This window comes from Xiphophorus maculatus, chromosome 16 (assembly GCF_002775205.1).
Source record: "Xiphophorus maculatus strain JP 163 A chromosome 16, X_maculatus-5.0-male, whole genome shotgun sequence".
NCBI classification, from domain to species: Eukaryota; Metazoa; Chordata; class Actinopteri; order Cyprinodontiformes; family Poeciliidae; genus Xiphophorus; species Xiphophorus maculatus.
This window is the reverse complement of record NC_036458.1, coordinates 11,306,751-11,321,622: the sequence shown is the minus strand read 5'-3', so window position 1 is coordinate 11,321,622 and position 14,872 is coordinate 11,306,751. Positions and strand designations below refer to the sequence as shown.

General features: G+C 38.0%; 1 protein-coding gene across 3 annotated transcripts in view; it reads right to left on the bottom strand.

The window, feature by feature from the left end:
• Positions 1 to 1,137: 1,137 nt before the first annotated feature.
• The window catches only part of LOC102217257 (BAH and coiled-coil domain-containing protein 1-like), a 75,111-nt gene continuing 61,376 nt past the window's right edge, over positions 1,138 to 14,872 (bottom strand). For all 3 annotated transcript variants that reach the window (XM_023348825.1, XM_023348826.1, XM_023348827.1), the window contains 14 exons: positions 14,471 to 14,702; positions 14,169 to 14,360; positions 13,144 to 13,317; positions 12,441 to 12,721; positions 12,186 to 12,266; positions 10,621 to 10,747; positions 10,155 to 10,269; positions 9,661 to 9,736; positions 7,202 to 7,310; positions 7,010 to 7,123; positions 5,657 to 5,818; positions 3,671 to 4,911; positions 3,326 to 3,562; positions 1,138 to 3,215 (listed from right to left, as the gene is read on the bottom strand). In XM_023348825.1, coding sequence (XP_023204593.1) covers positions 3,006 to 3,215; positions 3,326 to 3,562; positions 3,671 to 4,911; positions 5,657 to 5,818; positions 7,010 to 7,123; positions 7,202 to 7,310; positions 9,661 to 9,736; positions 10,155 to 10,269; positions 10,621 to 10,747; positions 12,186 to 12,266; positions 12,441 to 12,721; positions 13,144 to 13,317; positions 14,169 to 14,360; positions 14,471 to 14,702 — 3,351 coding nt within the window. In that variant the 3' untranslated portion in view covers positions 1,138 to 3,005. The remainder of the gene's footprint in view (positions 3,216 to 3,325; positions 3,563 to 3,670; positions 4,912 to 5,656; positions 5,819 to 7,009; positions 7,124 to 7,201; positions 7,311 to 9,660; positions 9,737 to 10,154; positions 10,270 to 10,620; positions 10,748 to 12,185; positions 12,267 to 12,440; positions 12,722 to 13,143; positions 13,318 to 14,168; positions 14,361 to 14,470; positions 14,703 to 14,872) is intronic.

Below are 14,872 nucleotides of genomic sequence, written 5' to 3'. Positions count from 1 at the left end.
AAACAATGTTTTACCTATTAAATAATCTCCTTCATATGTCAAATTAAGACTCCATATTTCTTTAGGCCTATTGTATGATATTCTCTCATCTCTACTGATTCATTACTAAATACAGAACTTTTTTGAGATAATAGATCTGGAGGCTAAATATGTTGCTGCAACAAAACTGTCTCCGTTTACAGTGGACTACAGAACTCACACAGAGTGCATTGCATTTTTTTTTATACCTCTTACACTTTCACAGTTTGTCAGGTCACAAATACAAACATCATTGTACCAGCGTGTTTGTAGGATTTTCTGTAAAAAGACAACACAAAATATTTAATAAAGGTCATGAAGAAGGGATGTGAGTGTATTAAAATATTTTGCAAATTATTTGAAAAGTATTATGTGCTTTTGCATGACATTTTCACCAGTACTCCTAAATAAAATGAATTGTAGCACAAACCACAGAATTACCACTTGTATTTAATAATAAATAATAATAAAATGTTAATAATGTCCAAATATATATTACTCTGTGTTGGTCTATCAAATGTAATCCCAATAAAATAAACAATAAAGCATGAGAAAATGTGAAAAAAAGTTCTAGGGGTGTGAATACTTTTGCAAGACACTAAATTATTTCATTGATTTTCAAAGGCTTATTTAAAACCATCAGAATCAACAAGAAAAACAATTTGGCAGTAAGTAGACTTTTTATAAAATAAAAACTTACCATTTTTTAGGTAGGGCCATTTACACAAGCACTTTAAAATAGTTGTGTGAATTGTTTGATTATATTTTCTTACATATTTTTAAAAAAAAATCATTATTGCAAATATTTACCCAGATTAACCCTAGCATCTCAATAATATTTCACTCTGTTTTAATCGCAATTCATGATCATTGCTTTCTGCTCGAATAACTTCAATGCACAACAAACAGTAAGATTATTGTTTCATCCCCCCCCATCTCTTTTTGTTACTAGACCACTTAATCAGCAAATTTTTTAAAACAGCAGAGGCAAATTTGACAGAACAAAATTGATTTTAACCACAATGTGGTGAAGGGAAATGAGAGCAGTGATTGCAAAATAGATTAACTACCAAATAAAGCAAAAATAAAAGGGAAGGGAAAAAAGGCATGTACAATTAATAGATTGTTTTGTGGATTAGACAAATCCAGTGTTGCTTTATTTGTTTTCACTAGATGGCCTCTATAGGACCAGAATGCAAATGTGACAGCACACAAAACAAAGAAAAAAACAAAGAAAACCAAATTACATTCTCATAAAGTTCTCTTGGCATGGACAAACAGCAAACTGACAATAAATAAAATGTTGGCAAACAAAATAAAACTTTCAACAACAAAAAATACTCAAGCTTGCATATCAGACAAGACAAAAATAGAAAAAAAAATTACTTGGCACAAATTAAATAAACTTTTCAGATTGAGTTAACCTACTTCGTCCATTGCTTTGTGAATCTGATTGTCGTTCACAGTTAGCACTGAGATTGTGTATGGACTGTACAAAATAGACATAGATGGCGATGAGAATAACATAATTAATTTCAAATTGTCAACATCCATCTTTGCCAGTACATTGACCTTCATTGTCACATCCCTAGAAGTGACATTTTTTATGCATATTTTTGCATTGAAAAAATCTGCAGGTACATGTGGAACAAACCATTGTCACAATGCAGAGTTAATATTTATGCACACAGTGGAGGACAAGCATTCTTAAAAATTGCCAGTGATTTCTGATCTGAATTTTGCACAAGTGCTTCTGTGAAAAATTTAAATAAAGGAAATAAAATTTCTAAAGACACTTTGGTATTTTGTAGGCCATGTTGTGCTAGTCTATGCTCTGATGAGTGCAACACTCAAACACATTTTCATTGAAAGACCCAGTTTTTTTGTTGTTTTGTTTTGTTTATTTATTTGTGTGGACATGATTATAGTGATGCTAGGACACTTATCGCACACAAACATAGTCTCATAATGGTACACTCACTTTTTTGACCCGTGACAGCAGTCCGATGGGATCTGCCTTGTGATAATGATGCATGATACATAAATTAGAAAAAAAAAGACATAAAAAAAGATTTTTGTAAAAATGAAGTAACACTTGAAAGAAAACACTTTTTTTTAACAGGGCGATTACTTTCTTTGAGAAAGTGAGTCTTCTCCTGTTACAGATTAAATCCTTCTGCCTCCGTCTGTGCTCTCTTTTTCTCGGGTCTGTCTCAGCAGGGCATACGCAGTGCAACACTAATCTCTCCAATCTCGACTCCCCAAAGCAAAGGGAAAAAGAAATAACACAATACAATGTAGTCTACACCCATATAAAAATAAATCAATTGCAAACATGGAAAGATACATCTCATATATACAATAAACTCCTATATAAAATAGCTTTTATGTACATATAGACAAGAGACAACAATACATTAACTGATCTGTACAATGTACACCTGAACAGTTAAGACAGGCGAGAGGTACTGAAGTGTATGGCTTGATTGGGGAAGATTTCAAAATATTTACAGACATTTTTAACTTTACACTCTTGCCTTTACATGTTTTCAACTTCTCTGGAATGAAAAGGCATGAAGACGCTCCATGTGCCTTAAGATTTTCTTCCAATGACTCAGACAAGGCCAGCCTTTTGAAACGTAGTCAGCAGTGACGATTTGGACCTTGTTTTAATTTGCACAATCCAGTGCAATCATAGCTCTCTTTCTAAAACAATGGATAAGAGCCAGAAGTAGAAGTCTTAAAACCAGTATTCAGTCAAGAAAGACTGCTTTTAAAAAAATAGATTCATTACGGAATTGAAACACCACTTGTTCAAGTTTCTGATCCCCAGGAAGACCCAGACTTTTATAGACGCCAGAATGCTCCAGTGTGTAATAGCAGACAGCCCTGCTTTGGCGACTGATGTTCAGTTAGTGGACCTTTCAGACTCACCCATGGCATCGTTCACAAGCCTTACTCCTAAGAAGTCCTTCAGTAGTGTCAATTCAGCACATGATAGAAACCCCCTCTACAGTGACCAGCTGACCGGTGGTGGGGTCGTACGTCCCAGCCAGGTAGTACAGGTCAGGATAACTACTGTTTGGCTTCTGATTGCGAGTCAGACACTCGTACTCCTCCCTGCTTACAACCCGGCACTTATGAGAGATTGTCTGGACATCGTTCTCATCCTCGTGACACGACTGGTAAAGGGCGTACTATGTAGGAAACACAGACACAGCATAGTGATGTTTATCAAGAATTTGAATTTCATCTTATGTACTAGTATTTTTTTAACAAAAGTAAGTCTCATAGAATTGCAACATACCTTGCCATCACGATGTCTCTTGCCTAGTTTGGTCTCCTCAGGGTGGTAAAACCATTTGACTTTGACAACCATTCTTGAGGTCCAGGATTCCCAGAAATTCTCGATTTGACCCACATATGGGAGATTAGGACGTCCAGCCGAGAGGAAAACGGCACAATCACCAACTCTTACAGTATCTCTTCCTCTGACAATAGCCTTATAGAAAAGCTTCCGGGCCTTGCCCTTTAATCCTCGTCTCTGTGGAAAATAAGGAAATGGTTTGATTGTATTATATGTCTTTCCGTCACGTATTTTCTATAAAGCAAGCTTGGTGAATGCAGTAAAAATGTGAATAACTGTTCGCACCTGTGTAGGGTTTCCGGCCCACCTCCACATCTGCCGGCCAGCCAGGAATGCAGATACCTTGGGTCTCGGAATAAATGAAGTGTCATCTGGAAGCATCCGTGGTTTTTTCATGCATTCCTTTGTCGGTTTAGAGACTCCAGCCATGCATTCCTTCCTCTTTAAGGGCTTGCTGTTGGACAACTGCTCTGACGGGCCTCCTTTGGCACTGGAAACAGCAACAGCTTTGGCGACAAAGGAATGTTGCCGAGGCCTTGAAGAAGTTGAGGGTTCCGCAGATGGCAGCAGTCCCTGGTGAGAGGACAGGCAACTTTGGAGCATCAGTGCCGAACTATCCTCATCATCTGAGCTGTAGGATGAATCGTTGTCTGATGAACACAAGCTAGAACTGGAAAGGGAGCCTGAAGAGGAAGAACTTGAAGAACCAGAAGAGGAGGAGGAGACAGAGAGGCGAGAAAGAAAACGACCAGGCATCCTGAGTCCTCCTGTGGCTGCAGCCAGTGCAGCCCGCCTTCTCTCTTCCTCTTCCTCTTCATCATCCAGATCAGAATAGGAAGGGTGACACTCTCTGTGAGAACTGAAGCCCAGATCACCATATTTCTCCTGCCGCAGAGAAGGAGAGGGCTTTCTTTGTGGAGTGGTTCCTTTTAGGAGGAGTTCCACTCTGGAGGCACCACCTTTCTTGTTGTCTTTGACCAGCAGGACTGGGTGAGAGTATGCCTCAGTTTTAGGCATACTGCTCACACTGGAATATTCACTTTTCAGCAGCAGTGCCTTGCTGTTCTTGGTCTTGGGAGATGTCACTCCTTCGTGGTCCAATTTGATAAGAAATTCCTGTCCAGACTTTCTGCTCCTTGGTGCAACCATGTCATCTTGCCTACGCTTCTCATTGTACATGCCAGTCCTGGGAACCATAGATAAACCAGGTCCTGCCCCTGCAGATTGAGAACAGAAGGAGGAATAGCCGTTTGCAATGCTTCTAAAAGAATCCACCTCAAAGGAGCTGCTGCTGAAAAGGCCTTTGGTTGGTTGGGAGGTCAGGGACTGCGTTTGAGGAGAAGAAAACAAGGCATCGTCCTTTCCTCTCAAGGCCTTCCTGGGTGCCCCGTTAAACTGAAACAGACTGTCAGCAGGTCTCTTCCGGGTGTTACCCAGTGAACTCCAACCCAGGAAAGCTGGAGGATTTTTGTTGGCATTTTCTGCCTGTTGCTGCTTTTGTTTCTTCCCTGAGCCTTTTGGTCTCCCTAGGATAAACAACAAAATGTTACCTACATTGCGTTTAAGCAAAATATTGCAAATTATATCACTGCTGCATTCACTTTTTATAGTGTTTAGGGAAAACTTAACTAACTCAGCAGAAACTTTACACAGGGTGGATTGTACATGGCTGACAATATGACAATTTTAATAGAAAAAGTTGCAAGCTATAAATTGTTCCAGAGAACTGAAACAATAAGAAAAATTGCACCTGGGATTGTTCATGATCTGCTTTTTTTTAACATGTGGCGTCAATTTGGGCAAATAATTCTGCTAATAAATATGTTCCATGGTTATCCATATTGTTACTGAACACAATGTTTTATTACTCGCGATTAACTGGACTTTATGTGAATACAGCTGTATGGTGAGAGACAGCAATACCACACTGCTATCACTGTGTGATGTTCACAAGAAATTTTCTGATAGTTTTCAATTTTAAGCACAGTTGTGCAAAATTTGATAGCAGCTCCACCGTGTTGTCTTTCTGCACGGTTGATTACACATGACTTATTTTGCTTACTGCTGCTCAGTTGGTTTTGATGCCGTGTCACCTTTAGTTAATCATCTCAAGTACTTTTAATCCCACATTTACAAGTGTGTTGCTAAAACCAGTCATTGAATAAAAGATTAAAGCAACATGACTTATGAGTCTATCAGCAATAAGAGGGACTTCGGCTTCACTTTGCAACAGTTGTATAACATCATTTTCTGTTCAGAATTAAATCTTACCAGGTCTTCTTTTGATAACAGTTAGGTTTTGGGTGTTTGACAGAGAAATGGTGGAGCTCAGTCTGTCAGAAGGCCTGTCACTGATTGGGGCCTGCTCCAGACTGGAACTTCTCTTGGCTGATGTTCCACTTGGTGCCAGCAGAGCAGGAGAAGACTCCCCACCTTAATAAGGGATTGCAAAAAGAAAAAGAAAATTAGCATTTGATTAAAAATACAGAAAATCATATGCATTGCAAGTGTAACAATGGTAAAACACATCACAAACCTTTTAAATTCTTTGTTTTAAATATTATGTAAGTAATTCCAGATTTGGGGTGTGATTAATCTTTCACAACTTTTTCCATTTTGGTATTACTTTTAGTAAACAGTGAAAGTGGAATCTGTGATATGTGATTTTGTTTGAATTCAATAAAGAGACCTCATATACAAAAGGTGCATACTCACAACAAAACTCAACAAGAAGCATTTCCATCCAAATCTTTTGATGTATCAATAGTGAAAAGAAACCTTACATTGTTTTTCTATAATAAACAATAAATCAACTGCACACACATTGCTAAAAATACAATCACAGGGTAAATTTGTTAATGCCAACAAAAAAGATTTGGGTTAGGGTTAGGGTAAAGATTTATTTAAGTAATTTACAAATTATGTGTGATGGGCAAAAGCAATTGAGCAACCTGTTGAGGTGACCATGCATGATTATTTATTCTTATTAACAGTGTGGTTGGAATAGAACATATTAACACAGACACATATTAACATGCCAAGTGCACATCCAGCCTGTGACACATTGTTTTTTGCTGATTAAAATGCAGCTTAGGAGCTTTCTACACTACCTCTGTTTATATTCATAAACAGAAACATAAAGTCTGACATCCCTCAGCCTTGCCTTTTTGTTGGCACACTTCTACATTGATTTATAATATCAGTGAGTAAGTGATGTAAAGAAGTAGCAGATGAAGCACAAATTGTGTATGTAAGTATAACTACTTGTGAAGTCTTTCTATGCACCTCTCATTTATAGACACATTGAATTCGCATTATAAGGTCTTCTTCTTTCTGTATGTAACAAGCTTTCATCACATGTACAGGGCATATTTGTGTCAAGTCAGATATTTATGTCCTTCCTAGTCTGAATGTCATACATTCCATTTCATACATATTGTTTATTTATTTGTGTGTCTGACCTTTTCTGAAGTTAATCCTACATCATTATTGAGAGGGAAATCCATGCAGATTTTTATGCATGAAGCCCCACATAGTTTATTTATTTAAATATAGTACTAAAAAGGGTGTACTTTTTTTGTATGATAACTGTAGGAGCATTAATTACAAAGCAAGACTACCCACACTGGATCTGATATCCTGGAGGAAGAAGTCGGATGTTTGGCAGAGAAATCTTCCCCCGATCTCCATCATCAAACTCAACCATCACTCCTGGCTTCCCCTCATCAACTGAACCGCCTGCAAGAGACAAAACTGCTATTTTACTGCTAAATAACGACTATGCAAATTCAGTTAAATGTGTATTTATTGTCTCACCTCTGCAAACGTAGCCGGGGTACAGACACCGTGAGCGTTCGCTCCAGTAAGCGCACACCCTAGTTCCATCACTTAACACAGCCTCAGACTCTGGTCGTATATCCAAGACCTTGAAAGCAGACCAAAAGCATAATTAAGATTCATTACAGATTGCAGACAACGTCCTCTAACAAAGATGTGAATGCATACACACACTCACACATACAAACAGTGTGAAAGCAATGGGGCATTGTGAATGGACAGCCACTGTGCCACGTTTCCAAGCGGTCCTTATCTCATGCCAACGTGCCAGTCAGAGCTGAAAGGAGCGGAAGCCATGATGCAGTAAATCCTGACTTGCTGAGTAATACTAAAGAGGGTCTGAATAGAGGGCTTGTGATTGCAGGTTGCCAGATCCTCCCTCCAACAATGCAGCCAGTCTCAGCATCCGCCGCTCACTGGGGGCCCTTTCAGGTTGCTTTCATTTACTGTTGCCATGGTGAGGGACCTTTTGACTGATGAGGTGTGGATGTTAGAGTGTGTATAGGGGGGAGAGGGTGGTGCAGGGATCAGTAAAAATTGCGGTATTGGTGTCAAAGTCAAATAAATGGGTTTTGGACACATTTAAAGTGGAAGTATGTCGTAATTAGAAGCAGCTGCTCTGCGTTGAGTGTTTAGATAAGAGAACGGTTGCCAGAGATGCTAAGTGCTAAAATCGCAGGAGAGTTAAAAGTGAAAGAAAAAAAAATCCTTTGATCCACTAGGCAGGTTGAACTTGGTGAGAAATTAGGGGTGAAGTTGAAAGTTCATTGTCCAGTTGAAGCCTGGAATTGTTTAACTAAAACTGGAATTTTTGATCTTGCACCCATTGAAAACAGTAATAAAAAATAAATAAATGTAATGCCAAAAAAGAATAAACCTTTAACATGCAAATATATTATAGCTCATATGTTATAACTAGAATGCTACATATTTATACAACTATAATTTTAAATGCTGTGAAAAAACAGATACAATGATGTGATGGTAGAAGATGAGTACATGCAGTTTTACTCTTTAATTGTGTACTGCTGTGGTTACTGCTCTTTAAAAGGCAATGAGCAAATAATCCAAAAATAATAAAAATAATAATAATAATTTAAAAAAAACCATTGTAGAACTGATGAGAATCTGAGGAATTACTGTCTAAGAGTCTCTGTGGAATCTCTAGCTACAGCAGACAAGAGTAAAATCATGTCTTAATGACTGCTTTAAACTACATTTTTAGAAAACCAGAGAGAAGTGTGCAACAAGCACACTTCTAATAAAATAATGGAAATAAGATCAAAGACACATGAAAATTTTCCATAAGTTTAAGTTGAAGTGGAAACTTGTTGGTGTGATTTATCAAAATTCAAATTTTTTTTTTAATAATTGAAAACAGGTAGATGACACAACAGTCTGTCCAGGTACAAACCAATAATAATGATAGTACGTTATTGCGCATGCCTTGTACAACCTAAATATACACTGCAAACAAGCTGTTAGTCTTTACTTATCTTAGCTCTTCTACACATTATGCTTATAAGAAAATACTGTGAGGAAATGATGAAAATACTCTTGATCACTTAAGGCAACTGAAAGAAAGTTTTGTTTCCTAAAAAAAGACAGATTTTTAACTTTTTAAATAAAATATAAATATAATAATTGGAACATTCAGTAAAACGAACACAACTGATTAAATAATAAAACAGAGGAAATATTTTTTCTTTTCAAAATTTTCTAATTGTGAACTATCTTTGAGACAGTTATATCACTGTGATTAGCTTTAAAAAACAATCATGATCACTCCTGCACAACGAATGTGACCTTTAAGCAGTTTCCTCTATTCTGATTACAAAAAAAAGCACGCACTAAAACAATAACAGGCGGTTTAAACCCTACCCTACATATTGACATTCCTCCTGTTTGGATATTATATTGCATACAAACCTAGCACCCCTTGTCCTATTTGGAAATGCTGAAAATATACCACCTGGTATAGAGATATGGCCATTGCTTTTATTGACCAAATGCAAGAGACCGCCATCGTCTCATTAAACATTAGCCCTTGCTATAATAAACACAAATTTGCACTGTAAACTCCATTTGTATTAAAAGTGGTCAAAAAGGCAAGCTCATGTATTTAAAGAGATTTAATGTTAACAATGTCTCGCATTACAGCTTGAAAACAAGGATATACCCAGGTGTTGTGGGGGATTATCCCACCCACAGCTTGGTTTAACGGACATTCACAGTCACTCACACATAAAACTACAAATCCTGGCCATCTGTCCGTGTCCATTTATAAGTTTATACGGCTTCAGTGACTCACAGAGAGAGAAAGGGGAAAGCAAAGAAACTAGTATTGCTACAAAAAGGTTACCATTGTTTAAGAAAAAATTAACACAAATGACAGGAGATTATTTTTATTGTGTTCTTGTGCAGTGAGGTAAACTTACAGCTTCCTTTAGCAACTGCTCCAGTGAATAGATTCTTGGTCGGTTTCCCCTTTCACCGTCGATAACAATGCTAAAGCTAAATGAAAAAGAGCACGGCAGAGAGAGAAAAATAGACATGGTTATTTTCAGAGGCTTGTATTATGTTTGCCTGGCTCCCATGTCATATGTTACTCCCACTCTGTTGTTGTTATAGCATCTCTTTGCTGCCTGAGCCAAAGGAGTGATATTGATATTTAGAGCTTGGTATGAGATAATGTTTTTTTTTTTTTTGCAAGGAAGAAAAAGACACAGATGGGGATAAAAAAAAAAAACTACTGCTTGTCCTTTCATGCAAAATTACAGTGTTTTGTGCCTGGTCTTAAGAATGTTTGTCTGCATGAATGGCATTTGAGAGGATTTTCTTTTTTTACTCAACTAAAACAAAACATTCACAGTTATGAGAAAAGTTGGCATTTTATTAACTTTTTGAAAGACCATCCTGGTTTTCTACTTACATATCCGGGATCTCCAGAGTGTGAACCCTGGCGGCGTACAGAAGCTCATCCTCCTTGGAGATCAGCACCTTCAGTCCATCACATAAGTGTTCTTTGGTCAGGATGCAGTTAGGAACTGTACAAGAAAGAGCAAATTGGAAAAATTTATCTTAAATGTCAACAAAATATGCAACTTCTAAAACTTCGATTCAAGATACAACTGAAACCAGATATTTGCCTGTGGTGTTTAAAACGTCACACTGACTTTTTCCCCCCTCAATAACTGAAACTACGTCAAATGAGTCCTTCCAAACGTACTTCAATTTGGTAAAATACATCATGGGGAAATCAAAATATCATCGTAACTGACCTAACACAGGAAACATTTAGCCAGATAATGAGGGAAAGAAGCTATCTGTCTTTTTCTACAGTGTATGTAAATATCTGGTTTCATCTGTATATTTTTTTTGTCATTAAGTCTTCTAACTTTTCAGGTTTCTCTTGTTTGAAAGACCACGGTCCTCCTCCTCTTCTGAGAAGCTGCTGCCATCTATCTGAAAGCCCTCGTCAGCCACGAAACTTTCCAGAAGACGACTTACGGCTCGTCCCTTTGACTGAAAAAATATAACGAAAAAATAATCAAAGAAAAAAATAATATTCAATATTATTATTATTATTATTATTATTATTACCTTTAATTCATCAAGGATGAATCAATGGGATTTTTAATTTCTTTAAAAAATGTTTTTACAAGAGATTAGCAACCAAGATTGGCAGCAGTTCACACAATTTACAAAACACTCACAAGAAAAAAGGAAAAGTTAACACCACCATAAATACAAGACTAAAAGGATTCCTCAATTAAAACATTTACAGACAAATGATTACTTCTTAAACTCTTTAAGAGCAGTCTTAAACAACATTAAATGACAACAGCACTTTTACGTTAATGTTTTTTCTGTACCTGGTCCAAGAAGATAGAGCATAAAACTGAAAAGATTTCTTTTTAAGTTCAGTTTGGATTTTATGCATCAAAATTAAAAGTAAGTTCTCTAAACAAAGAGAGTATCCTCCAGTAGCTTTATTATTTATGCAGGCCAACAAATAAGATGACAGAAATCCAAATATGCCCTTATAAATAAAGATATGCCAGGGATGAATTTTATGTGTAGCCAAGGCTATCCATCCAACCCGGTTGTATAATGTACAATGATGTCTAAAACCTTTTAAACCTGTCATAAATCTTTAAGTTTCATAATTAACAGTATCCAGCAAATGAAAACATTTAAGAGAAGCACACATGTTTAAAATGTCACCATAGTCCAGTACAGACATGGAAGCAGAATCAACCATTTGTTTTCTAACTCCAAAAGATAAACCGGGTTTAATCCTGAAATGTTCCCTTTTCAGGGGTAAACACAGCGAGTCATCCTCCTCGATCTATACCAACTGTTACCCCTCTGCACATGTCTAATCCTCTTTTCTAACTTTATTGACCAGTTGTTCAACCTGTGCTCTACAAAGAATCATCAACAAAAAATCATAAGTATTAATAGTGTGACAATTTTTTAACCTTCAAACTTTCAGCTGTAGTAATGACTGGAAGATATTTACTTTCTGGAAGGCGCCTAAGATTCATCTGCATTAAAACAGCTTCAAGTGATGAAAAATTGTTTGCAAAAAAATGAAATCTTGCATATGGTACATTTAAATAAAGACTATTTATATATAACATAAACAAAAGTGGACCCAGAGGAAAAACTGTTATATGGAAACAAGTGGAAGCTGACTCTCTACACTTGACCACACTGAGATCTGTTGGTCAGATAGTTTTCAAACCAACAGTTTTTTCATACAAGCCAATACTCTGTAGTCTCATCAGGATGGAAGCAGTGGTAGAAGAACGAAGACCTTTCAAATGCAGTTTAGTTTCTTTAGGGTTAATTCTGAAGCTCTTCAAAGTCTTAGAGTCTTAGAACAAACTATATCAAAACTGTGAAATAAAGTTTGCATTTTGATGCTTCTATTCAGTGGATTAAATATGAATGTTACCTGCTGGTCCATGCTGTTTTGTCCTCTGCTTCCATCATTGTTCTGCATAGAAGATGCTCCGACTGACCAGCAGCTTCTCCTCTGATGAAATCAGTATGAGAACAGACATTAATATTTTGTTCAGTGATTCCTGGCATCTATTTCCCTAAATGAAGACTATCTTGCTGTTTTGTGCATGGGAATGACTATTGCTACTGAATTGCCATTTGATGTCCTTATGAGTTGTATTCAGGACAAATAAAATAGTTCTAATACCTTACTGATTGCTCCCCTCAACATTGTGCTCTTGCGTGTCGCCCTCTTCAGCCTCTCACTGGTTGTTGGGAAGGTGGCCATTCCAAAGGTCTTCCTGTAGCGGTTACCTCTCGTCCCGAGGCTCCCCCACCTGGATTCCTTTGACCTGGGTCCACATGTTCTCCTACCTCCCTCGGGTCGCTGGTGTTGGAGGTTTTTCACAGCAGGGCCAATCCCCAACCTATTGTTGGGTTTCTTCTTTACTTTTACTTCACTCTCTGCTACTGATAGAATCTGGGACCCTGCATTGTTCAATTAGAGAGACATTTAGTCCAAACTTACTACAAATTGTAAATAGCACTGAATCAATCATTCCAATAAAGATATTGGGCAATTGTGTTGACTAATTGCTTTTAAAAATACTCATGACCATTGCACTTTTTATATTTTGAAAAGTTAAAACCACAAGCTTTGTCCATTTTACTGGATTTCATATAACAGACTAGAATATTTAGTGTCATCAGGGTAATCTCTGTCCCAATCTTTTCCAGGATTGCCCACTTCAAATGAACAGCTATGGCTATCACTTGATTAGTAGATGTCTAAGGCTCCTGCAGAACTATCATGGGTCTTTTTGCTACTTCTCAGATTTAAGCTCCTAATAAATTGAAGTTGTGATTGATAAATATCAAGGCATGTGATGTGGTATCACATGGAGACTCACCATACAGCTCCTGCCTCTGTTTTTTGTTCCTGGCCTTCTGATTGGCTTCCAGTTTCACAATAGATGAAGGACTGGGGCCCATCATGGATGGGCCTGAAGTGATGTCTCTTGTAGGTTGACTTCTGAAATCTTGACCTTCATCTGTCTCATAACTTCCCTCCTCTTCTTCATCTTCTAATGGTTAAAGCATAGATTGTGCCAGTTTCTTTTAAGTCTACATCTTAACAAACTCATCAGTTTCAATTATAACAACAGATGTTTCTCCTTGTGGCATGTCATTTCACGGTCCTCCATTAGTTCTTTAATACAGAGTTTAACAAGTTACAGAGATGATATATGAAGTGCTTCAGTGGTATTTCCTGGTGTGAACCAAAACACTGTGCGTGTGTGTGTGTGTGTTTTTGTCCTGACAGCTCTTTGACCCAGTCTGCAAGTCTCCAGGCTGTCAAAGTCTCTCACAGCCAAGTATCCACAGCTGTGGCGGCACATCTAACCCAGACCGGGCAACAAGGCTGATCACAGAGGTGTTGGATATCCACGAACACTCCAGGCTGCTGCAACATTTATCAGCATTTTTTTTTGCATGCCCCATTATTTGTTTATAAAGTAATTTACAAACAGAGAAAATAAGTTCTGGGCTTTAAGATTCATTGTGTGGAGTATACTAAACACTCCCACTGGTAGATACATAAGTTGGAGTTTTTGGTTTTGTGCTTTCACTAGAAAAGCGAATCATGCACTTCACACACTGCAGAATTTATTTACCCTTTAATGATCTGATTTTGTTGCATCTTTTAATAAAACTATCAACAAGAGGTACAACAGATGCAGCGTTAGTGCTAGTTAATCTCTAACTACAATTTGCAAAACAGTAAATATAGAGAGTAAAAGTAGATTAAGCAAGTGAAGTTAGCTTGTGTGAGGGTAGGCTGCAGAGGACAGGACTAAATAGAGACAGAAGATTTGTTGTAGTGAACTCTAAAGGAAAAGGGTGAAAGAAAACACTATACCAAGCATGTTCTCACCTTGGTCAGAGGAGTCACTCTCAGCTGAGGAGCTTTCCTCCTCCTTTGCTGCTTCCTGCCTCTGACCACGTAGAACCTTTGATCTGGCCTGGTGAAAATAGGAGGAACCTTGCCCCTGCGTGGAGCCTTTCTTGCTTCCATGCCGCACCTGTCCCGACCAGCTTTCTTGGGTAGTACTGTCCACACTGGCTCCTGAGCAGTTCGCAAAAAACAACCCAAAAAAAGAATGTTGTCATTGTCGGCAAAACAACAATGTGCCAGCAGGAAAAAAGGCCACAGGTACAATTAACTAAAGTAGGTACCTGTATCACTTTGTCCTCCCGACTCTCGTCTGGATTCACCTTTGATTCCACCCTGACTTCTTTGTGCATGCTTGAGGTTTAAGCTGCAAGGTGAACCTTCCTTGTCCCTGGAGCCTGTTCCTGAGAGATTCCTTTTAACCGGGGCCTTCTGTTTGAGCTGAGCCACATCACCAGCCAGCTTGGAGCTGAGCACACTGTGAACACTGCTTTTTCTGCAGCCCTGTGCTTTTATCTGGTACAACAGAGAGACATGAGAGAGACAGAGAAAGCCAGTTACACTCCCGCTTACAGCGGCCACAAAAAGCCTCTGAATGTCAGGGCCCTCATTTGCACATGCACTGAGAGAAAAACAGAACAGCAGAAGCCTCAATGAAATAGACATTAATATGGAGAGCAGCGGAT